Source organism: Eriocheir sinensis, chromosome 55, assembly GCF_024679095.1.
Source record: "Eriocheir sinensis breed Jianghai 21 chromosome 55, ASM2467909v1, whole genome shotgun sequence".
Taxonomy (NCBI): domain Eukaryota; kingdom Metazoa; phylum Arthropoda; class Malacostraca; order Decapoda; family Varunidae; genus Eriocheir; species Eriocheir sinensis.
In genome coordinates this window covers 11671630-11696954 of record NC_066563.1, presented here as the reverse complement: position 1 = coordinate 11696954, position 25325 = coordinate 11671630, and the positions used below count along the sequence as shown (strand labels likewise).

Here is a 25325-nt window from a genome sequence, read left to right as displayed (position 1 = left end):
AGAAAAGAAAGCAGTTGAAGGATATACAAAAAGAAAAGATAAGGAGGAACAGAGAATGTGGTAAGAGAGAGGTTAGCCATAAAAGGAGAGAAGAGTAAACAAAAAAACGAGAGGAAAAGACAAAAAAAGAAAAAGGAGAAAGAAAAAGGGATGAAGGATGGAGAATAATAAACGAAAGCGTTAGCAAACACACACAAAAAAAACAGTAAAATAAGAAAGATTAAGGACGACGAAATAGAGAAAAAAAAAGAGAAAAGATAAAACAGATGAAAGAAAATGAGTAGGAATATCGAGAAGAAAGAGAGAGGGAGGAAAAATGAAGAAAAATCGAGCAAAGGAGGAAAGTAACAAAGAAAATGAAGCAAACACCCAAGAACCCACTGAAGGAAACACGAAAAATAATTAAAAGGAGGAAAAAACACTGTAGGAATAATAATAATAATAATAATAATAATAATAATAATAATAATAATGATGAAAAAAATCCCGGAATGTGCCTTAAAACCCGACGACAGATGGAGACACTTAATATTTATCACCACAACCACCACCACCACCATTACCACCACCACTATCCCCGCCACACTACACAGCTCCGCCCCCCACATTAACACCTCCATCACCACGCCGCTATCCGTCTGTCACCACTACCACCACCCCCACGCAGACACCTTCACTTTAATCACGTTACCGCCCACCACGTGACAAAGAGTGCGTGCTTCATCTCCTTCCTCTCCTCATGTTTCCCACGACGTTTGAAGGATGTACAGGAATGAGGGAAGAGATGACAGCATTCCCCGTTGCATAGTTGTGGGCGAGGCTAGGCTGTATCACTCAAGTAGGTTATTGCCATGTTGTTCTACCCTACCTGAACTCCCTTAACTAACCTAACCTAACCTTACTTAATCCTCGTATGGAGTATGCATCTGAGTATGTGTGTGTGGGGGTGGGCCCAACACACACAGTAAAGGTTCTTCGTCTAATCAACTTCCTTCCTCTTACACACAGTCTTCCTCCTCTTAAACTTCCCCGCAGTGTTGCTCTCTTTATATCTTCTATTTTACATTATTAGGGTACCACGCCGTCTGTCTGTCTTGCCATTAAAAGGATGGTTGAGTTGCGTGTTGCTTTTGTTTTATTTTTATGTGTTTATTTACCGCAGACTTTACTCGCACTCTTATTCTTTTGCTACAAACTACTTCTTTCGACAGCAATCTCTCTCTCTTTGTTTTTGTATTATTTTCTATGCAATGATGATCTTGTCTTCATGTGCTTATTAAGTGCAGAATTTACTTGCACTCCATCGTTCCCTGGCTGCCAGTTACTGTTTCCGCCTTCAATCTCGTGTATTCTTTTATATTTTCTACGCATTGAAGAATCTGCGTTATTGCGTTATTACTCCTTGGCTGTGGACTACTTTAGCATATGGCGGAGTTGTTGCTTTCCTTCGGGTTTTCTTTTTTCGTCTGTATCAAGTTAAGGAGGGAGCAATCTTTAAACAACAACCCAACCCCATTGAACGTGTATCTTCAAACTTCACAACTAAAGACGATATGCAAAGGAGGAGGTGGGTGATGGGAGAAGGAAAAAAAAGGAAAAGAAAAAAAATAAATAAGAAAAAATGGATGAAGGAAATACAAAACTAAAAACGAGGAATGAAAAATAAACAAAACCAGGAGAAAACACAAAAAAAGTCAAATAAGAAAGATTAATAATGAAGGAAATAGGAAAAAGAGAAAAGAGAAGACAGATGAGAGAAAAAAAAGAGTAGGAATATCGAGAAGAGAGTTAGGGAGGAAAAATGAAGAAAAATCGAGCAGAGGAGGGCTCGCAAAAAGGAAAAGGAAGGACCCAAGAAATAATTGAAAGAATATACTGAAGACACGAATGCTTCTTTTTCCTCTCCTGTAGACCAGACGCTTTGTATCGCTTCTTAGGTCGTTACTTCTTCCTTTCACTTCCTTCCTTTGTAGCTTTAAGTTAGATAAAAATTGTTCTCCTTTCGTTTCCAGCCTTCAACCAAGAGAGAAAGCCACTTCAGTCTCCCATTTAAATCTACGCTACTTCAGAAAACGATGAAGCAAAAGGGAGACTAAACCAGCCAACTGCGATCATCAATTACACCACAACAAAAACTCTATTATTCTGCCGTTACTCTGGATTAAAGAAAGGGTAGTGTAGGAAAGAATAGTTACATACACCTGCCGGACAGACGAAAGGTGTATTAAGCTGCTGTTAGTCTATGAGATAATATAAGAAAGAATTATCACACACCTACCAGACGGACGGGAGTGGTTGGGTGGTCAACTGAGAAACATGGACATACCTGAAACAAAGGAAAAATCCGGTTAGACAAGACAACTAGGTTAATATACATTCTACGAGAGAGAGAGAGAGAGAGAGAGAGAGAGAGAGAGAGAGAGAGAGAGAGGTATTTCAAGCGTGCCATAACTCCAAACACACGAAAACGCGTTCTAAGAGTTAAGAAGCGTAACAATTCTTTCTTTCCATTGGCAAACATTCTCTTTAATGAATTCCCTCCTTTCTCCCTTCTTTTTATCTCCTCTCCTTTCACAAACATTCTCTAACAACTCATTCCTTTCAATCTCTCCCTTCTCTCCCTTCACAACAAATCTCCTCCCTCGTACGTCAATTCCTCCCTTTCTCTCCCCTTCTCTTTCCTTCATCCTCAAAATAAAAATGAATGGAAAGACGATAGAGAAACATCCCCAAAACCATCTATTATTTTCCCCATCCTGGTCTGGTGATGAATATGATGATGATGATAGTGGCTAAGATGATGATGGTATTGATGGTGAGGATGGTGGTGGATGTGGAGGTGATTGTGCCCGTGGTGGTGGTGGTGGTGGTGATGATGGTGGTGTGTCCGGTGGTTTCTGCGGCCTCACGAATTACAAGGAAGTTATTAAGAGCCTATATGACAAAAAAATACAGCACAGTTATTAGGTTTAATGACCCCCGACCGTAGGCACATGACTGGCGGCCTGATGGTTGCGGAAAAGAAGGAAGGAAGGAAGGAAGGAAGGAAGGAAGGAAGGAAGGAAGGAAGGAAGGAAGGAAGGGAAGAAAGAAAGAAAGAAAGAAAGAAAGAGAAAGAGAGAACGAAAGAGGAGAGAAAGAGAGAAAGAGAGAAGGAAAGAAAGAAAGAAAGAAAGTAAGAAAGGAAGGAAGGAAGGAAGGAAGGAAGGGATGAAGGAAGGGAAGAAAGAAAGAAAGAGAGAAAGAAAAAGAAAGAGAGAACGAAAGAGAGAAAGAGAGAAGGAAAGAAAGAAAGAAAGAAAGTAAGGAAGGAAGGAAGGAAGAAAGGAAGGAAGGAAGGAAGGAAAGAAAGAAAGAGAGAAAGAAAGAGAAAGAGAGAACGAAAGAGGAGAGAAAGAGAGAAAGAGAGAAAGAAAGAAAGAAAGAAAGGAAGGAAGGAAGGAAGGAAGGAAGGTGTATGTGTGTGTGTGTGTGTGTGTGTGTGTGTGTGTGTGTGTGTGTGTGTGTGTGTGTGTGTGTTCATGTCTATCACGTTTCTCCCACATGTTTAAGCTTTTTTTTCTTTTCTTTTTATCGTTATTGGATTCTCGCCGTAAGCCTCTAACACTACCGTTCATTTTTAACTTCTAGGTCACCCACTTCGTTTCGTTATATTTTCCTTCATATATCATTCTTTTTTGTCACGTAATTATTTCTGTTTATTTTCCTAACATTTAATCAGCCTTTGTTTTCATCGCTTATCATTTCAGTTCTGCATTTTTCTTATTTCCACGTCAGTCCTGCATTTCCCCAATCATTATATTAGTCTAAGTTACTTTCTATAATATCTCCTACAGCTAATCTTTTCCCTCACCACATCAACACATTATTTATCTCATCTATTTCTCCTTTAACTCTTCACATCAACACACACATTATTTCTCTCATCCATTTCTCCTTTAACTCTTCAGTCTCTCACCTTCACCTCCTCCTTCATTTTCTTTTCCTCTTTTCTTAATTCTCACAACTTCTTACTCATCCTTTTCCTCTTCCTTCTTCTTCCGTCTCTATAACATCAACTACTCTTCTTAAACCTCTACCGCCACCCCCATGTCTTCTTTGTCTTCCTCCTCATCTCCATTCTCACCTCCTCTTCCGCCACCTTGCTCCATTCCCTCCCCTCCCATCTTCATCGCTGTAAACTCATCCTCTCCTTCTTATACTTCTAACATCTTCACCATCGAGTCATCCTCCTCCTTCCCCTCCTCCTCCTCCTCTTAAATCAACTCCTTCCCGTGGGCTGAGGAGGATAACTACAGGCTGGGCTTAGGCAAACACAAACGGTCTTGAGCAGAAACATAAAGGAAGAGTAAAGGAAGAGAACAGGTACGAGATTCTAACCCGAGTTTTAATTTTTGCAAGTATCACCTGCAGCATCACCACCATCACTACCATCACCGGCACAACCACAAATCAAATCTTCTTCACTCCCACTAAATTGATTAGAAAGAGTAGGTCGTTGTTGTTATTGTTGTTGTTGGTGGTGGTGGCGGTGGTGGTGGAGCAGAACAGGGGTTAATGGGAAGCGTCATGGGCGGGCGTGGTGTTAAATTAGTGCTATAAACGTTTGCTTAGTGGTGTGTGTGTGTGTGTGTGTGTGTGTGTGTGTGTGTGTGTGTGTGTGTGTGTGTGTGTGTTTAAAAATAATAAAACTTCTGATGAGGTGAAAATAAAAATACATTCACCATAAACAAGATCAACAATGTAAGCTTTTCCTCCCATGCCCTTAATAGTTAGAGGCTCTTCTTCTCTTCTTTCGTTTATCTCACCCTAAGTCTACCTCCTTCCACCTTACAAAATCTCGTCACGTACTCGAAAACCATAAGAACCGAAGAACATTTCCTTAGAACTCTATAAATGTTAATGATTCTATGATAGACATGATTCTTCTGCCGCAGTCAAGACAATCCTACTCAAATATTCCAAGCAGACTAATAGACGAGAAGAATCTGCCATTACCTGACCACTGTAATGCTAAGTTAACCTTCCTGGGGTAAAACCTGTAATCGGTGGAGAATTTATCTACAATCTGCGGTTTCTTAGTAGCTTGAATATCCATGTTTGTGTTTGTGAGGTTAAAGACTGCGTTGCTTAAGAAGGTAAGCGCCGATGTGGGGTTTCGTTGCAGATTTACTATATCCGTGAAAGTATGTGTGGAGCGAAGGACTGCACTGGTTAGGAACGTTAGCAAACAATATAACGTTTTTGACAAGAGTATTGTTAGTGTCTTTAAAAACTGCACCGACAAGTGGTTTTTGACGTTTTTGACAAGAGTAATGTTAGTGTCTTTAAAAACTGCACCGACAAGTGGTTTTTGACGTTTTTGACAAGAGTAATGTTAGTGTCTTTAAAAACTGCACCGGCAAGTGGTTTTTGACGTTTTTGACAAGAGTAATGTTAGTGTCTTTTAAAAACTACACCGACAAGTGGTTTTTGACGTTTTTGACAAGAATAATGTTAGTGTCTTTTAAAAACTACACCGACAAGTGGTTTTTGACGTTTTTGACAAGTGTAATGTTAGTGTCTTTAAAAACTGCACAAACAAGGATGGGTACGAGTGGCTCAGTTGATCAGATTATGTGGTGACGGCTGAGCGAACAGATATTATCGCATAGTTACATAAACCAGGTAACGTGAAAGTAGACGCATAAAAAGTAGTTGCATATATTGAGTGACGTAGGAATAGATGCAACTCAGTGTAGTGTGAAAAGTTGTAAGCATGAAATCAACAATTCAACAACAAGTGAAAGGATCGCGTAACCCTTCTTTCCGAGCAACGATTAGATCAACTTCACGCTTCAGCTATGCAAGAAAAACGTGACTAAAGAACAGGACCCCAGAAGGAGGCCATTATTATTATTCACATGTATTCAAGAGGTGACGAGATCCTGGAAGTAGAGCAATGACTTCTTATAGGTCTTAAAACAGGTGTAGAAAGATGGTAAACTCTTAACTATCAAACCATTACCAAAATATGACTCCAATTTAAAGACGTGAATGGATCGTAAGAGAAAACTGCCTTTTTATTGATCTTTAAACACGCTCAGGAGATAGCTATAGAAAGGCTTGCATTAATTATCCATCCAGTGGGCATGAAAGTAAGGTCCATAATCGCTTTCGACGCTCTAAGCAATCATTTCCAAAGGGTCCTCATGACTACTTTTCACATTCATGATGCAGAAGTCTTGTCAAACTATCACTGGACCCATCAAACTGCCCATGAAAATACCCATAACAACCTCAACGAAAGCCTAATCAACCGTGGCTGTGGAGATTATGGGGCAATCAGACACCCACGCGTATTAATATAACTTCACACGTACACCGTTATGCAGATTCGTAGCGTCAAAAGCTTACCGTTTGCTGTCCTTGTGTGTGTAAGAGAAGACCAGACGAGGGGAACTAAAATATATAAGAGGAGGTATCTGGGCGCAGGTGACCGAGGAGGAGGTGGAAAGAAGACTGAACTGAGGCGTGTGTGTGTGTGTGTGTGTGTGTGTGTGTGTGTGTGTGTGTGTGTGTGTGTGTGTGTGTGTCCTCAGGTGGAGAAAAGGTACACCTGGTCAATCGCAGCCTCCGTGACCTTATCTTCTTACCTGGCAATTAAGGACTCATCAGCGCTCACCTGAGGCTGCCCCTGGACGGCCAAGCGTTACATACGAGGCTTGTTTAGGAAATTACGCTCACTAATAACACGAGTAATACGAGAACGATGTATTAATTCTCTCTCTCTCTCTCTCTCTCTCTCTCTCTCTCTCTCTCTCTCTCTCTCTCTCTCTCTCTCTCTCTCTCTCTCTCTCTCAGAAAATTCGCTTCCAGACACGTGTTTCATAAGATCTATCACTTTTTTCTTCTTTTCAACATCTCGATTCCTCATAAACGCAAGAAAAAAGAAAACACCACAAATTGCCTTGACGCCTTTGCTCCAATTACAGTTTCGTTCTTTTCTGCTTCCCTTCGTTCACCGGTTTCACGTAATCACTAATCGTTCAGTGCCAGGAAGATCAAGAAGACTCACCCTACACCATTAACAGTTTCAATATATTAACGCCCCTCCATACCACTAGCCTATTCCCTATGGGCGGCATTACATCACGGTAACCAATAGGCTTAGAGCTATCGACCCGTTTAGCCAATCACCTCGTCCCGTTACAATGAGAGGAGAGCCAACGGGGTGCCCACTAGCCCCTCCACAACCCAGTTTTCGTGAAGTTGCTGACCGAACAGAAGTAAGAAAGATGAGTGAGAGATTATACACGCATGAATGATGAAGTAGGTGAGGCACGTGATCTAAAATTCTTAATGAAATGTCGTTGTCTTTTAAATACGATAGAGACTGAAGTATGGATAGAGGAATGTAAAGAAAACGGAAAGAGGCCTGAAAACTTGAATACAGTAGCGGATTCTAGAGATCAATGTAGTGTATAGAAAACGGAGGTGGGACGGGAGACTTAATTAAATGCACACAAATCGATATATATCAAAACTACAACAGAAAAAAAACATAAGTAGGACTAAAAACATAAATATACACAGCCAGGAAACTATTACACATTACAATCTAATTAGAGAACGGGAGGTAGGACGGCAAACTTGAACATACATGGGCTGCAGACTTAAGAAATTACAAACTACTAAAAAAAGGTATTTGTGCGACATCAAAACAAAGATGCGGAACCCTTTATCAAGTTCAACCGTCCATAGAAGAAGCCATCAACCTCACTAGACCTTTGATGCTTCGTGACTCTGCTTGAAAGGAACGGAGATTAACAGCAGCAGTGGAGATGAGGATGCTGAGAGAGGGGTGAAGGGGGAGGTAGAGGAGGAGGAGGAGGAGGTGAACAGTAACATTAACCCAACACAAAAAGAATAGTACCGTCCACACAATTGCTATTATCTCCACCATCTTTTTCCGCGGGCACGGTAAAAAGGAACCAGTAATCAGGGAGAGAGAGAGAGAGAGAGAGAGAGAGAGAGAGAGAGAGAGAGAGAGAGAGAGAGAGAGAGAGAGAGAGAGAGAGAGAGAGAGAGAGAGAGAGAGAGAGAGAAATTGTGTGTGAATCTGCCTGTCTGTACTTGTCCTGTTGTGTATGTATCTGTTTGCCTGTCTGTCTGTCTGTTTGTAAGTCTGTCATAAATGGACACGGAAGGCGGCACACACACACACACACACACACACACACACAAACGTTATCTCTACGCCCTCGGCAAAACGTTTTCAGCAACTGCAATGTAACAAACAAAGCTGACCGTAAGACTGACAGATCGTGCTGCACACACACACACACACACACACACACACACACACACGCTCTTAACCAAACACTTTTTCACTATAAGACATACAGTGACGAGGAGACATCTGTGACTGCATATTAACTGTACCACAATACCTTGGGCAGACACACACACCAGGTTCATATTCTTAAACATTTCGGCGCCCAAGCTCACACATTTGACAAAGTGTTCGTAGGAAAGTTGGAAAGTTTCGTTTAGTCGGCGCAACATCTGTGGTCATATGCCGGAGAGAGACAGAAGGGGAAGGAATTATAGGAGAAGGGAACAGATCACCAGGAGACAGGTGTTCGTAGGAGTTTTGAGCATTTCCAGGGGTAGTTTTCCGACCCTGGTGAAAGTCTGACCCTTCTTCTGTACCGTGAAGCTGATAAAACACTCATTAAAACCCGACTCATCTACTTTTTTGGCTTTTGGAAATGGTTGATGTGAGATGGCGGAAGCGTCTGAAAATACCAACCACATTCTCTATCTCTACCATGACGAGCCATGAAAACTATCGTGCAAAGCGAGGATTATAAAGTACCGACCGTCTGCTGCTGCCTATGCGCAAAGGGAAGCGTGTACGGGAGGCATTAGGGAGAGGAAGGAGGAGCGGGGCGGGAACGGTATGTGTTAAACGAAGCCCAACTTATCACCCGAGTGCGCCCAACAGCAAGACCAACGCACCTGTCTGAAGTGGCTTTGTTTACCTTACCTCTGTTTTCATTACGTTTTGCTTCTTTATTTTTAGTCTGTTTCCGCACTTAAGCTTTGGATGATTCAACAGTTTAGAAGGAAAAATATATAAATCCTGAATTCTTTAAAACGACGTAGTGCTGATTATGTTTAAGAAAGGAAGTATATAAAACCTGAGTTAAATCATGAGATCTGAATACACAAGTGCGAGCAAAGCGTTTACATTGGAATAACGGAACGGTGCAAGAATATGATTAAGGAAATGAAGAAAATAAGACACACAAAAAAGATGAAAAAGCGAAGATGGAAGGAAATGAAAAAGCAAATACCAAAAAAATTTAATACTGTAACATGTAATTGAGGGAAGCAAATCAATGAAGAATCTAATGGTTGAGAAGGAAGTAAGAGGAAAAGAAAATACCAAGAAATTGAATACTGTTACATGTAATTGAGGGAAGCAAATCCGTAAAGAAGCTTATGGTTGAGAAAGAAGTAACAAGAAATTCAAATACCAAGAAATTGAATACTGAAACATGTAACTTAGTGAAGAAAATCAATGAAGAATCTTATGGTTGAGAAGGAAGTAAAGAAATGCAAATACCAAGAAATAATAAAAACAAACAAACATATAACTTAGAAGAGAAAATAACAACGCATATGCCCGAGGGAAAGAAATATAAATGTAGACGAATACCCAAAAAATAATATGATAAAAGTTACATGAAAATAGACCTCGATATTTTCCGCGACACAATGACATTTAACCCCAAACCGTTCGGCGGCCGCTTAACAAAACACGCCTCCACGACCAGAAAACAATGGCAATCAATTCTCCGTCAGAGCCGCTTTTCCCGAGTCATGCTTCTCATCAAAACGCGGCCAACTTTCCAAGGCTAGCTGACTCCTGAACCCATACTAGGTCCGAGTCTGTGCCTGTCTGTTTCCCTCCGTCTGTCTGTCTGTCTATCTGTTCGTCCGCGTACCCGCTTGTCTGTTTGCCATTCTGCTTGTCCGTTTGTGGGTCTGTCTATCTGTTTCTCTTTCTATCTGTCTGCTTGTTTGCCTTTCTGTCTGTTAGTCTGTTCAAGTGCAACTCTCTCTCTCTCTCTCTCTCTCTCTCTCTCTCTCTCTCTCTCTCTCTCTCTCTCTCTCTCTCTCTCTCTCTCTCTCTCCAGTAGTAGTAGTAGTAGTAGTAGCATCCTCCTTCTCCTCCTCATCATCATCATCACCACCACCATCATCATCATCACCATCATCACCATCATCATAATCATCATCACCATCATCAGCAACCATAACGCACACCCTCATCGTCACCGCCACCATAAGAAAAAAGGAGAAGAAGAATAACAAACACCATCCCGCCGTGAACAGACTGTCTGCCCGGCGGCGGCGTCACCTGGCACGCCTAACACCTCTCAATGTGTTTCCCCGCACGCCAGCACACGCCCGGCCGGAAGGCGGGGCAACACAGGGATGCGTGACGGGACGCAACACAACGGAAACACCTCGGCAAAGAGAAGAAAAAAAAAATGCAAGACAGCACACCACCGAAAATCACAGACACAACACACAAAAAAAAATTACACAACACAAAGAAAAGCAATACAAGGAGAGGAAACCCGTTCATCAGCTGGGCGGCGAGTAAGCAAATTAAACAAACAAACAAACACACTAACGTAAACTCCTCCATCGCAGTATAAAAGCCACAAACGATCCATTTACATGACTGAACTTGCGAACGTGACACACACACACACACACACACACACACACACACACACACACACACACACACACACACACACACACAGGCACGCACAAACATTCACATCATTTTACCTCACACGCGAATTCCATAGATATTCTTCGCCTCCTGGTCTGTCATGTCACCTGTCGTCGGTGCGTCATTAATCAGACAGGTGTGAACAGGTGTGTACAAGACAGGTCCTTGTGGCTACTAATCAAGACACTTCCAGGTGACAATCTCAGGTAATGTAATTGTCTCCTCAGGTGGATATATAATGCTTTCTCACTTGTTTATGTTATTGCGAATTTTCAGGTAAAAATATAAACGTGAATATTGTATTAAGCGAAGTTATTTTGCCTTCCTGAAACACAAGACTAATAAAGAAATGCGCTTCCTTAACTTCACTCCTCTCTCAGAATGACGCTTTTCAAAGTTTCAAATACAAGTTTCAATAATTCTTCACTTCAAAACACTGGAATAACATGAAACACTGGATTAATGATGTTTTTTCAACGTTTAATGTAACAACTTTCAATTCGATCAGGTCAACCACAGGAATCACTTTTAAATCATTGTGAGTTTGGAGGTCCATGTAACACAAACAAAAATTGAAACACATCACCTCAACACATCATTTCAAAGTCACCACCGCTACTGTAACACACCCAACGCAACACTCTCCTCGCAACACACCACCACCAACACCACCACTACAGCCTCAACGCACCACAATCAGCACGGCCCTCAAGATGCTCTCTCCCTCTCCCTCCCTCTCTCTCTCCTGAGGTGCTGCCGAGTGTGTGGCGAGGGAGGGGAAACTGATGTGATGTGCCGCCTGTCTCTCTGCCACCCCATAACGCTCTCCGCCACCCCGCCCACTCCTCCTCCTCCTCCTCCTCCTCCTCCTCCTCCTTTACCACCGTCGAGAAAAATCCCTCTTTCCCGAATGACACTTCAGTCTTTAGGAGAGTGTCACTTAATTGCACTTAACTACAGCATCACGTTTCTCTCTCCTGTCAAGATTAAAAGGTTCCAACGCACACTTACACTTACATGTGCACTGACATACGCACACTCTCACATTCACGTACATAGACACGAATACGCACACCTAAGCATCCCTCAGAGGCGAGCGAGAGGCCGTTAGTTCGACATATGTTTACCGTACTCTAAATATAGCGTGAAGTGGAAAAAATGGGGAAAAAGTAAAGGGCGCTCAGACCCAACAGACAGACTGGCAGGCAAACACACACACACACACACACACACACACACACACACACACACACACACACACACACACACACAGTAATGATAATAAAAATGATAATAATGATAGTACTTCTACTAGTAATATGAAAATAGACATGCACATACAATTAGATGCATATATTGATAAGAAATAAAGCTTGAGAGAAAAGTTCGGTAAGCTTTTAAAGATCAGCAAAATTTATGAAACCTGCTCTCTCTCTCTCTCTCTCTCTCTGGCGTGAAACTCTTAGGGAAGACACACCACAAAACCACAACATAAAGAGCGGGAAACTTGCTGCCGTAGAGGAGAAATAATTGCTTTCCGTGTGGCCAAGAGAAGAGAAAAAGACGATACTGGTACGCGGGAGGAGGAGGAGGAGGAGGAGGACGTGAAGGAATGTACAGAAGAGGAACGTGAAAAAATATAAAAGAAAACGGAAAGCTATTAATTGGTGACAGGTGTTCAGTTAAAAAAAAAAAAAAACTCCTTCACGTCTTTCTCTATAACGAAAATAAAGTCTCTGGGAGGTGAGTTTCGCTTCTTTTGAGTCTCGGTGAGGCCAGATTAATGCTGTCACTCCTTCTTGCTGTCCAGGTTCCGTATCACTAAGAAACACGATTGTCCATTAAAGGTAAATGACACCCATGGGAGGAACTCAGTCTTCCTTACTATAGAAAAATAAATAAATAACTCTTACTTGCTATATAACTGCTTTGGGAGATTTAGAGCCTCGTCCTTCACAAGCTTTCTACTGCAGGACGAATCTAACTCTCTGTCTCTCTCTCTCTCTCTCTCTCTCTCTCTCTCTCTCTCTCTCTCTCTCTCTCTCTCTCTCTCATTATTTCACCTGGATCTCTCACTTCCGCTACTTTACCTGTCTCGTTAATATTACTTATCAATCAAGTTACCTGGATTTGTCTCTTTCACTCTCTTCTACTTTTCAATATTTTCACTTGTATTATTTCTTTTTTCTTTCATTTTTTCTTCCTTTTTTAGATATTTCCCAACAGTTTTCACTCTTCTTAATTTTTACTTGTACTTTTATTTTCTCTCTCTCTCTCTCTCTCTCTCTCTCTCTCTCTCATGGTTCACGGTTGAGTGATTTAGCTTCACGATGCTCTTGACGAAGTTATGGACAGTTGCGTGACAACGTGAAATTTCGGCTGCAATTAAACACTTGCTTTTGTTTTGTTATTGTTTTCTGCTTCTGCCATCGAGTTTTTTCCTCTTACTTTGTGGTCGATTATCTGTAAACTCTTCCCAGGCTGTCAGTTCGATTCCAAGTGTATACTTCAGTTTGCTCGACGTGTATCCTTCGTCCCTGTTTCGACTTTTTTTTTCAGTAAACAGTAAAAGTAAACAAAGGCAAAAACAAATGAAAACGATAACGCCAACGAGAACTCCTTTCCTTGGTCGCATCCTTTCCTTCTTTTCGCATCACCTCCAACAATATCAAGGGAAAAGTAACCATGTGGAATTTAACGAAGGCGAAAGACCGCTTAGGAATTACCGTTGTTTTTTGAGTTGGTAGTAAATTCCATCTTTTAGTGAGGGAGAGTTTGGGATACCGTCGTTTAATGTCACTTCCGTTATCATAATACAGCTTGTTTTGTTGTTGTTTCTGTTTTCCCTTTTTCCTATGATTTGCTTGATGTTCGTAAATTCGTATCAAGTTGTCAGGTTAATGATCCTTCAGCTTCCATGACGTCTTTGCTTTTTCTCTTTTGTGTATAAAATATTGAATTGTCTGTCTGACGTCATGATATTCTATGATCTTAGTTCTGACACTCCATAAGATCAGTTAAGTTTAGTTAAGTTTAATTTATCCTTCAGCTTTCTTAACATACATTATTTTCACTTTTAACGTTTTCAATATTATGTTTTTATTTCCCACTATTTCCTATGAATCAAGAAATATTCTCCGTAAATTAAGTTGACAGTTGGGACTCTTTCAACCTTCAGCTTCCTTTACATCTATTTGTTTCTCACACACTTTAACCAGTTACTTTTTCTTCATCTTATGTCGACAATCCTTGAGCCGAGGGCGGGGCGAGATATAACAGTCCTTCAAGGTGTTTGCGCTGCCTCGGGGGACACAATGTGGACGAGTTTTCCAAAGCGTTACCTGGGAAAACTGGGGAAGGTGAACTGAACTTGTTGACAGGGGAAAACTGGGGAAGATGAACTGAACTTGTTGACAGGGGAAAACTTGGAAAGGTGAGCTGAACTTGCTATTAGTGTACAGGCAGAACTGGAGAAAGTGAAATGAGCTTGTTGACAGGGGAAAACTTGGAAAGGTGAACTGAACTTGCTATTAGTGTACAGGCAGAACTGGAGAAGGTGAAATAAGCTTGCTAACTGAGTGTTGGGTAAACTGGGGAAAGTGAATTAAGCTTTTTGATGGGGAACTGGGAAAACAGGGAAAGGTAAACTGAACTTGGGGACGAGCTGGGTAAACTGGGGAAGATGACGTTGAACTGAGCTTCCTGATGAAGTATTGGGGAAACTGAGGGGAAACTAAAGGAAAAATGGAGAAAGTATTATGAGTTTGCTGATGAAGTGCTGGTGAAAACTAGGGAAAGTAAGCTAAGTTTATTAAAAGGGTATTGGGAAAACTAGGGAGAGTAACCTAAGTTTATTAAAAGGGTATTGGGAAAACTAGGGAAAGTAACCTAAGTTTATTAAAAGGGTATTGGGAAAACTAGGGTTTATTAAAGGGTATTGGGAAAACTAGAGGAAGGTGATCCGGGTGTCTATCTACCTGGGCGTTAGAATCAGTGACGTCCATACGAAGGGGAATTTCCCTTCACTAAGACGAGAAAAACTTAGGTGGTGTTTGTGCGCCGTAGGGCAGATCTCAAGTATACAATTATTCGATTTATCTTTTTTTCCCCACAGTGTCCTTTCACGTCACCTTCGTACGTGTCTACACTCTTAATTTCAAAGTTCATCCTCTGCACAAACTCCGACTATCTGATTACACCAACAATTGATTTATTAACTATCATATCAAATCAGCTCTTAACATGTACACAGTGAAAGCAGATCTGACAATACATGATGACCGTGGTTTCACATCTCATTCCTCACTGTAGTAGACCCTCAAAAACCTTCAACGAAAACGGGACTCCGGACCGCGACGAAATAAGAGAAAGTGAGATTTGAAGGGGTAACGGAACAAATTTTTCCAAGCCCTTTACGGATATACTCAACATTCGCCGAGTGTTCCGAATCTTATATTATGTGATACAGAAAATTCTTCGTTTCAGATCTCGTTGACAATACAGCGGCGCCACACCACTCACCTAAACACCACTATCAACATAAAAAAAAAACGATTGACAAACAACTATAAAGCATGAAGCCCTAAATTAATTAAAACCCCGACTAGCCTTCATTCACACAACCACAGAAAGCATCCTCACCGACCATCATCGGAACCACAACCATCCCCAAAATAAAGCAAAAGGAGAACCACTGATCACCTCACCCTCTTCTAACACTACAGACATCACCATACTTAATAAAGAAACAACCACCGATCACCCCATTCGATAACACCACAGCCACCACCACACCAAACAAAGAAACTTAACCATTGACCCCCCTCATCCCCACCCACTCCAGTCATCACACACTCAAGCAAGCGCCTCCAGCCACTCACCTGAAGTCCGGCGACGTCTCCACCAGCAGCTTGACACACTCGAGGCAGCCCCGCGCCGCAGCATAGTGGAGGGCCAGCGCGCCACCCTGAGTCCTGTCCACGCCAGGCATCCCCGCGTCCAAGAGTAGCCAGCGCAGTACGTTCAGGCGCCCGTACCTGTGAGGGGAGAGACGAGGCGTGTTAGGAGAGAACGAAGATGGAGATAGGAGTTTTAATTGGTTGATTCAGGTATACATCCGCCAGAAGGGTAGAAGGGCGTGTTATTTGGGTAAGCATTTGGAGTGGTAAGAGAATGAAGATCGAGGGATATGATTTATGAGTTCGTTTAAGGCATTACGTGTTGAAAAGGTGTGGTATTTGATTGAGCTTCCGGAGTTGAGTAATATGAAGGATAATTGAGTGATAAAAGAGAACTAAAGATTGCTTCAAGTATAAGTGTTTGAGAGGGGTTTGGCGTAATAATTGACTGAGCTTTTTCGGAGTGGGGTAGTTTGAAGGGCGATTGGGTTAAGAGAAAAAGAGAACTAAGATGAAAGTGGCATATGTTTCAAAAGTTTGCCTCAACTATACGTGATTCAGAGGGGCAGAGAAGGCGTGTTGTTCGAGTGATCTTGCAGTGTGGTAATTCGAGGAATGAATGGGTTAGTAAAGGCAAAGGAAGACATTTTAGTTGAGCAAAAAGATGAAGAGGAACATTACAAAAGTCTGGTAAAGGAGAAAAGGGAGTGTCTTACCTCAATGACATTAAACTGTATGGTAAAATAAAGGTTAGGTATGGAGAGATGGAGGGAATGGAGGGTGAGAGTAATTGAATAAGAGGGTAAACTATAAAAAAAAATAGTGCCGTTTTTAAGTCAGGAATGTGTGAGAGGAGAGAAAAAAGAGGGTATTCATTGATTGATATTTAGGTGTGTGCTAAGACGAAGGAAGGAATGAGTTTAATAGGGTTAGTCAAGAAGGGAACACATAGAACAGATGATAAATTGTGATGAGGAGTATAAGTGTAAAAAGAAAGAGAGGGATGTCTTTAAAAAACATTTAATAGGGATGTAAACAGGGCTGAGTTAAGAGCGTAGACAATTACGGTACACACGCGGAAAGGGAAAAGAAAATAATTGTATAAGATGTATAAGTTGACCGCTGGTGTTATGGAAAAAGGAAGAGAGGGATGTAGAAAAAATGGTTGATTGTTGAATATAGAGAAAGTAAGAAGGGATCTGGTTTCCTAATGATTTCTTGGTAGTGCGTGGTCTAGGGTTAAAAAAAAGTCCCCCCCTCCCCCCCCCCCAAAAAAGGGCCGATGAGAGAAAGGGAAAGTAGGGGGCGGCATTTGAGTGACATTTAGGTGTGTGGCAAAAAGAAAAAAAAGGGAAATGTGCTTATAAAAAAAAAAGGTTTGTATGGGAAATGGGAAAGGAGGCTGTGGTATTCAGTGATCTTTCGGTGGACTGTAAAAGGACTAAGAGGAATGTGCTGATGATATGTTAGTTAAAAAAGAAGAGGGGAAGGAAGGATGAAAAAAGGTTACTATGGGAAATGGGAAAGGAGAATGTGGTATACAATGATTTTTTGGTGGATAGTAAAAGGACTAAGAGGAATGTACTTATGATATGTTAGTTAAAAAAGAGGGGAAGGAAGGATGAAAAAGAGGAATGTGCCTAAGAAACGTTAGTAAAAGAGAAGGGAGAAATAGATGAATGTGCTGAAGAAACCTTACTTAACATAAAAGGGGGGAAGGGAAGAGGAGTAGTAGGAGGAAAGATAAGAATGTACATCTAAAAGGATAGCTAATGAAAATGGAAGGAGAGATGTGATACTTCGTGATCTTTCGGTAAGAGAGAGAGAGAGAGAGAGAGAGAGAGAGAGAGAGAGAGAGAGAGAGAGAGAGAGAGAGAGAGAGAGAGAGAGAGAGAGAGAGAGAGAGAGAGAGTGAGAGAGAGAGAGAGAGAGAGAGAGAGAGAGAGAGAGAGAGAGAGAGAGAGAGAGAGAGAGAGAGAGAGAGAGAGAGAGAGAGAGAGAGAGAGAGAGAGAGACAGAGAGAGAGAGAGAGAGAGAGAGAGAGAGAGAGAGAGAGAGAGAGAGAGAGAGAGAGAGAGAGAGAGAGAGAGAGAGAGAGAGAGAGAGAGAGAGAGAGAGAGAGAGAGAGAGAGAGAGAGAGAGAGAGAGAGAGAGAGAGAGAGAGAGAGAGAGAGAGAGAGAGAGAGAGAGAGAGAGAGAGAGAGAGAGCGTAAAAAAAAAAGAAAGAGAGAAAAAAAGAGAGAGAAAGAGAGATAGTGTGTTAGGAAGAGTCTGAAGCGAGTTAAACAGAGGGAACGAAGAAGAAAATATGAAATAGTGAGACGGTATACATTTTTCAGCTCGAAGTCAAAGAGGAGAGTTCAAGGAAGAAAAAGAGATATTGATGATAAATAAAAAAGTAATAGAGAAAACGTGATATTAGACTCGGTGGGTATGAGACAATATGAAAGAAGGAGACGGTATACATTTTTTTCAGTTCGAGGACAAAGAAGACAGATCAAGGGAGAAAAAGAAAGATGTTAATGATAAATAGAAAGTAATAAAAAAGACGTGACATCAGAGTTTGTTGGTGTGTTGCAAGAGAGGACGAGAGAGACAATATGGATGGATGAGACCGTGTACATTTTCCAGCTCGAGGTCAAAGATGTGAGTTCAAGGACGGAAAAGAAAGATGTTGAAGATGAATAAAAAGTAATAAGAAGGACGTGATAATACAGTTTGTTGGTGTGACGCAAGAGAGGACGAAACGAGTCTGTCTATTTACGACGTTTTATACCCAGAGGAAAAAGATCAAGGTTGAAAAGATAAACGATACTAGGAATATGTAACAAAAAGAATAATCCACGTAATGGTTGGTGAATTTTGTTCCTGAATAAAAAAGATCAGAAGCAATTACCTAAAACTTGCTGAAACCTAATTCTATATAAAGAGGAAAAAAGCTAGGAGACTTTAAAGTGTATTGTAGGACGAAGGGAACGGTATACGAATCCACATCAGGTGTTTGAAAAGGTATTATTATATATTTCAAGTGATTATTTTTACGGTACATGACTCAACAGGATGGAAAAGTGTCGTCAAGGCCCATTTTCGGATATAAGGAAAAGATGTTTTTTTTTCATAACTCCAAAAACTCAAAATAATAAAAATGTAAAAAAAAAGTAAAAAAAAAAAGACCCGTTGTTTTTAATCTTTTTCTTCGCTTTGCTTGACCAAGTTTGAGTCTGCCCAATACCCCTTCAGGTAATATAGCATTTTTTTAAGGTGACCTCATACTCCGAGTCAGAAAGCATTTATCTATGACAATTGCATCTGTTGTCAATGGAACGCTGTCACGCAAACTTTAGCGAGTGTGAATAAATAAAATGAAGTAGTGAGGTTAGTATAATGATGTCTTTTAATGGTAAGCTAAAAGAAAATTGAGTTCACAGTAATAATTAACCTAAAACTGAAACAAACAAAAAAACGAATACCGAATCAGAGAATGTATTAGCATATAATTTGACACGGTCTCCTCAACTCCTTATTTAATCTTTTTTCATAGTCATCATTTTAATAATTATTCTCTCTCTCTCTCTCTCAAACATATTTTTCTTTAGTCATTGTTCTTTTAAAATGTTTCCTCATCTTTGCATTCTCTTTCATTTTTCCTCTGCAACGTTTCACTGCCTCCCTTTCATCTCTAAAACACATTCTTGCATTCCTTTTACTATTTAACATTCTACCGTCTCGCTCTCGTACGTACAATCTCATCTTGCAATCACTATTCTTTCCAGGGTTTTACAGTCTTCTTCTTAGCTTACATTCGCCTTTCCTCTTCGATTTATTCTACGTCAACATATCTCGGTTTTATCTATTCACTTTCTTCTAACTTTTTTTTCTGCCTCCACAGCATCTTCACTATTTCACTCTCATCTTTACTATTCTCATTCTCTTCTGCTTTCTTTTTTATTTTACTATATTACAGTTTTGTTGCATCACCTTTCTTCTGGAGGTCTTTTCTTTCTTTCTTTCTCTCCCTTTCAACATTTCAATTCCTTCTTGCGATGTTCCTCTTCAGTGTCTCTTCGTCTCCTCAACCCTCACTTCTCTTCCAGTGTTTACCTTTCTCGTGGCATTTTTTATCATTCAGAGTGCGGTAAAAATAATATAAAAAAGAATGAACTTACAAAAAGGTAGTACGGGGAAGGAGAAAGGAGGAAATTGCATTCAACGATCTTAAGAGGAGGAAAAAAGTGCTTAAGTAGCGTTAAGGAAGAGAACTCTCCCGCCCATCTGTGGCTTCTCCTCCTGCAGGCACTTTTCTCTTCGTTTCCCCGTGTGACGCAAGAGACGAGTGCGTTATAGTCTTCCTCTTATCTTATAGCGACCACTCTTCATTCTTTTCTGCGTTTACCTCCTCTGCTTCACCTCTGCACTTCCTTCATATATTTTTGGGGGGGCTACTTAGTGTCATTTCCATTTTACTCTCATCTTCATTGTTTTTCATATTATTCAGAGCTGATTTTTATCTTCCCTATATGCCTCAGAATTCCTTAACAATACAGCAGCGCCACGCCATTCGCCTAAACAACACCCTCAGCGTCACCATCACCCTCAACACCAAAACCTAGACCCACCAGTGAACTATAAATTATTAACCCCTAAATCACTTAAAAGACGAACCAACTATCATTTTCACAAGTTAAGACGCCACGCCGCACTTCGCTCGACGCCGCTCCTTCGCTCGACACCGGTCCTTCGCTCGACGCCGCTCCTTCGCTCGACGCCACTCCTTCCCTCGACGCCGCTCCTTCGCTCGACGCCGCTCCTTCGCTCGACGCCACTCCTTCCCTTGACGCCGCTCCTTCGCTCGACGCCGCTCCTTCGCTCGCTCCCATAATTCGCTCCAGATAACGAGACCAACACATAAATAGCCAATTGAGAGTGCCGAGACGAGGTTTAGTAATCGGGAAACACAACTAATCACGCGTGAGGTGAAATGTGCCTCGCAATAATCGGTTCTGTAGACTCTCGAGAACTTTATTTGCTTTATATAATTCTTTTGTCTTGCTTGGTTGGTATTACAAGAGTGTGAGGGGGGCGTGTTAGTTGTGGCTTATTGGTCCTGCCATTGTGTTGCTTGCAAGTCACGTAATATTTCACTTGATAAATAAGAAAGAAATGTAACGTGATATCCCGCAAAGCCAATAAGAATTAAATAAGAGTGGAAACGTGCGCGAATAATGGAGAATGCCAATAAAGTGAATGGTTCAAATAGTGAGTAAATGGATGTGATTTTATTTTGCTTGTAGTCATTTTAATATTGAGTATAATGGAAAATGCACTAACACATCATTATCAGTAGTAGTAGTAGTAGTAGTAGTAGTAGTAGTAACGATAACAATAGTAGCAACAAAAGGTAATAATAATAATAATAGCTATCACTACTGCTACTATTACTACTACTACTACCGCTACTACTACTACTACTACTACTACAACTACTACTACTATTGCTACTACTAACGCTAATACTAATAATAATAATCATAATGTCAAACCCCCCACCACGAAGGAAGGCGGAAAGGAAGGAACGCTTACCCCCCTCGACCCACACCTTTACTGGAGCGGAAACTCGTAAAAAAAAAAGTCGGACGTTCGATTATGAAGTGAACTGGACACGTTTTTTCACCCGCGTTATTATGACACACACACACACACACACACACACACACACACGCAAGTAAGCATAAAAACTAGATCAAGGGAAATTACACACGAGTACGACATATTGAAGAAGCCCATCACATTAACACTACATTACTTTCTTATTACATGAATTGAACATTAGAAGAATCGTAATGCAAGGTTTGAAGCAGGTAATTCCCACACATTTCCAAAACTACTGCACTTTACAACATTAACTTCGAAATAACTTTAATCTTTTTTTTTTTTTAGAGTAAAACCGACAGACATGTGCTACCCCTGCCAAATACGGGGAAGCGGTGGCTGAGTGGTCCGGGTGCGGGCGTGGTGGGTCCGGAGACCTAAGTTCGAGTCCCACTGATGCAAGCTGACATTTTTCAACCATCTTCAAGTGGCGGAAGATTACCCCGATCTACAACCAACCCTAACTTTAGCGACTTTGGTCAAGAGCACCGGGGGAGGGAGTTGGTCGAGGAAGAGTCATATATCACGGTAGCCACTATACATAAGATTCGCCTGCGCCACTAACGGGCTGGGGTTGTCTAGGGGACCCCTCAAGCGGAAAGAGCAATAAGTGAAAGCGCTGCCCCTACTTAGCAACGCCTTTGAAAGTCCCCCATTTAACCTCCATTTTGCAGCGTTGAAAAAGTGCGACCTTACCAGCACACAGAAAAAGAAACGAAAAGAAAATAGAAATAAACCCGTTGATATAAAAGTCCCCCACTTAACCTCCATTTTGCAGCATAGAAAACGCGCGACCTTAACCAACACACGGCAAGGAGAGAAACAAGGAAAGAAAACCCAAATAAACATGTTACTATCCACTCTGCATAAAGTTTAAGGTTTTCCGGCGAAGATAAATGGCAGGAGAACACGCCACTATCTACTCATAAATTTAGGTTTGTGGACAGGCCGTGACATCTCCTCCTTGCACAACACATGCTCATGACTAAATCAGAACAGATCTCCGACGTGAACCTTCCACTTCCTCTCACCTGCCTCCACACTCCTGCAGGTGAACGCGATTTAGAAAAGTGGTGCATGAAAAAGATTAAAAATGTTAATTCTGGCTTCTGTTTTTTTTTCTTTGTATATTATTTTATCAAGTTTAATATTTCCTCCTGTTCCACTATTGTTTCTTTTCTATTTATTTACTTTTTTAATGTTTTTCTTCTTTTTCCAATTCAAACGTAACGTCTCTTCCTCACTTGCTCATGACTAAATCAGAACAGATCTACAATTTGAGCCTTCCACTTCCTCTCACCTGCTTCCACACTCATGCAGGTGAACACGCAATTTAGAAAGAGTGGTGCATGAAAAAAAAGGTTAGAAATGTGTTAACTGTGACCTGTTGCGTTTTTCTTGGTTTCTTATTTTATTAACTTTCAATATTTCTTCTTTTTCCACTATTATTTCTGGACTGCTGATTCATTTATTGTTTTATTTTCCTTTCATTCGTGTTTATCAAGTTTAATATTTCTTCTCATTCCACAATTATTTCTGGACTGCTGATTCATTTATTGTTACCTTTGTTTATTTTTCTTTCATTCGTCTTTAACAAGTTCAATATTTCTTCTCATTCCACAATTATTTCTGGTCTGCTGATTCATTTATGCACCTACTGTTAATTCTCCTTCCGTTCGTGTTCAACAAGTTCAGTATTTCTTCTCATTCCCCAATAATTTCTGGTCTGTTGATTCATTTTTCTTTCATTCGTGTTTAACAAGTTCAATATTTCTTCTCATTCCCCAATTATTTCTGGTCTGCTGATTGATTTATGCACCTGCTGTTTATTTTCCTTTCATTCGTGTTTAACAAATTCAATATTTCTTCTCTTTACACAATTATTTTTGGCCCACTTACTCGTTTATTCATTTATATACTCATTCTTTTGTTTTCTTCCTTTTCCGATTCATACACGCCTTCAATCTCTTCCTCATCAATTGCCTGTTTAACAATTTACTATCCACTCTACTATCGTGCAGCTTCGTTATTTCTCGCCATGTTCCTTTTTTTCTTTTACCAACCCCAAATCGCAGTGACCATCAATTCCACACGTGTTGCCTTTTTTACCCTTCCTCCTCCTCCACGTCTCTATCCCCTTCATCTCGCCTGGCACAAAAAACACTGGCTTTCACACGAGATCCAAAAGATTCAGTCTCGCCCCAACACGAAACACAACCCATGAATAACAACGAAAACACAAGGAAGGTTTATCTAGGCCCCAGGGAGTTTGCCTTACTGTATAATTTGCTTCGAGGGCCAAAAATGTTCGTGATGATCTATAGAGAAGCGTTGTTTTTAATGGTAATTGATTTAACTCCACAAAAGGCCAATTAAAAGTGTTCCTGAAGATTGGAATGAGGGCGCAGCTTGAGGAAAATATGGTTTGTTTTGAAATTTGTATTCTGAGCTTGTGTCTTGAGAGTGTGAAGTGAATTAACTATGTGGGGGGAGAGGGGGGGATGAGAGAGAGAGAGAGAGAGAGAGAGAGAGAGAGAGAGAGAGAGAGAGAGAGAGAGAGAGAGAGAGAGAGAGAGAGAGAGAGAGAGAGAGAGAGAGAGAGAGAGAGCAGAGAGAGCAGAGAGAGCAGACAGACAGACAGACAGAAATACGGACGGACGGACGGACGGACGAACGGATCAACCAAAAAACAACCAACCAACCAATCGACTGACCGACCGACCGACCGACAGACAAACAGGCAAACAAACAAAAAATGAAAGAGTGAGAAAACAAGAGAAAAAAGACAATGAAACACGAGCAGAGAGGGGTAAACGAACCTCTAACAATTAGGTTATCAACACACGCTCTTCAAGTGTTCCGTTAGAAAACACACACACACACACACACACACACACACACACACACACACACACACACACACATACATACACACATACAAACACTACAATATTCCACACCAGGGATCCTCAGGCGATGATGTTCACCCCTCATCTATTGACCACGTAAGTCAGATGTTAATTGTCGCCGACAGGTAAACTTTCCCCATAGCAAACGAGGCATAAGCTTGTGAATGGCTGTATGGCGTGGTAAAATTCGTAATAAAACAAGACCTGCAGGCATCTAACAACTCTGGCTTAAGTTAATTAATAGAGTCTTGTGGCTTCCAATTGCACTTTCCTCAAGGTAGTTTTCACATATGCTCAGTAAGAATTATTAACATATGGGGATTTTGAACAACAATTCGGACGAGCTGATAAACAGACAGACCGACAGAGACAGGACTAGAAGATGTGGAAATTGGAGTAGCTGATGAATGATGTGCGCGGGAAAGCTCTAAATATATCCTGTCATTTTTTAACGGCACCGATATCTGTTACTCTACCAATTTGTGTACTCAGACCATTAGAAGGGAGTTGTATCTCATAAATGACGCATGCTCAACCACCAAAGAAGTCGTAATAAATTCAGTATATGAGTCACTCCTGAAATTAGAGAACAACTTAAGTGAAGCAAGCGATTTTAATGGCTCCGAGATTCAGTGTTATTGTACTCCTTTGTGCATTTCAAGTCATTAAAAGGGAGTTGTATCTCATAAATGACGCATGATCAACCACCAAAGAAGTCGTAATAAATTCAGTATAAGAGTCAATCCTGAAATTCGAAAACGCCTGAAGTGAAGAATGATTTTAATGGCTCCGAGATTCAGTGTTATTGTAATCCCTTGTGTACTTTAAGTCATTAGAATCAAGGGAGTTGTATCTCATAAATGAAGCATGATCAACCCCCAAGGAAGCCATAATAAATTAAGTATGAGTCGCTAATAAAATCCGAAAAAACAACAACTTTCATGAAGAGTTCGTTTACCCTCACAGATGAAAACAAAACAAAAACCTGAAAATTTAAAGGAATAACTTAGGCGAAGAAAACTTAACAACTCTCACCGAAGTTAACGTAAGAAAAACCCTCCATCGTCACGG

The 25325-nt window shown here is 40.9% G+C and overlaps 1 protein-coding gene across 7 annotated transcripts in view; it reads right to left on the bottom strand.

The window, feature by feature from the left end:
* LOC126984080 (espin-like) overlaps positions 1 to 25325 on the bottom strand; it is a 171214-nt gene that overhangs the window by 83514 nt on the left and 62375 nt on the right. For all 7 annotated transcript variants that reach the window (XM_050837483.1, XM_050837484.1, XM_050837480.1 and 4 more), the window contains exon 2: positions 15679 to 15834. In XM_050837483.1, coding sequence (XP_050693440.1) covers positions 15679 to 15834 — 156 coding nt within the window. The remainder of the gene's footprint in view (positions 1 to 15678; positions 15835 to 25325) is intronic.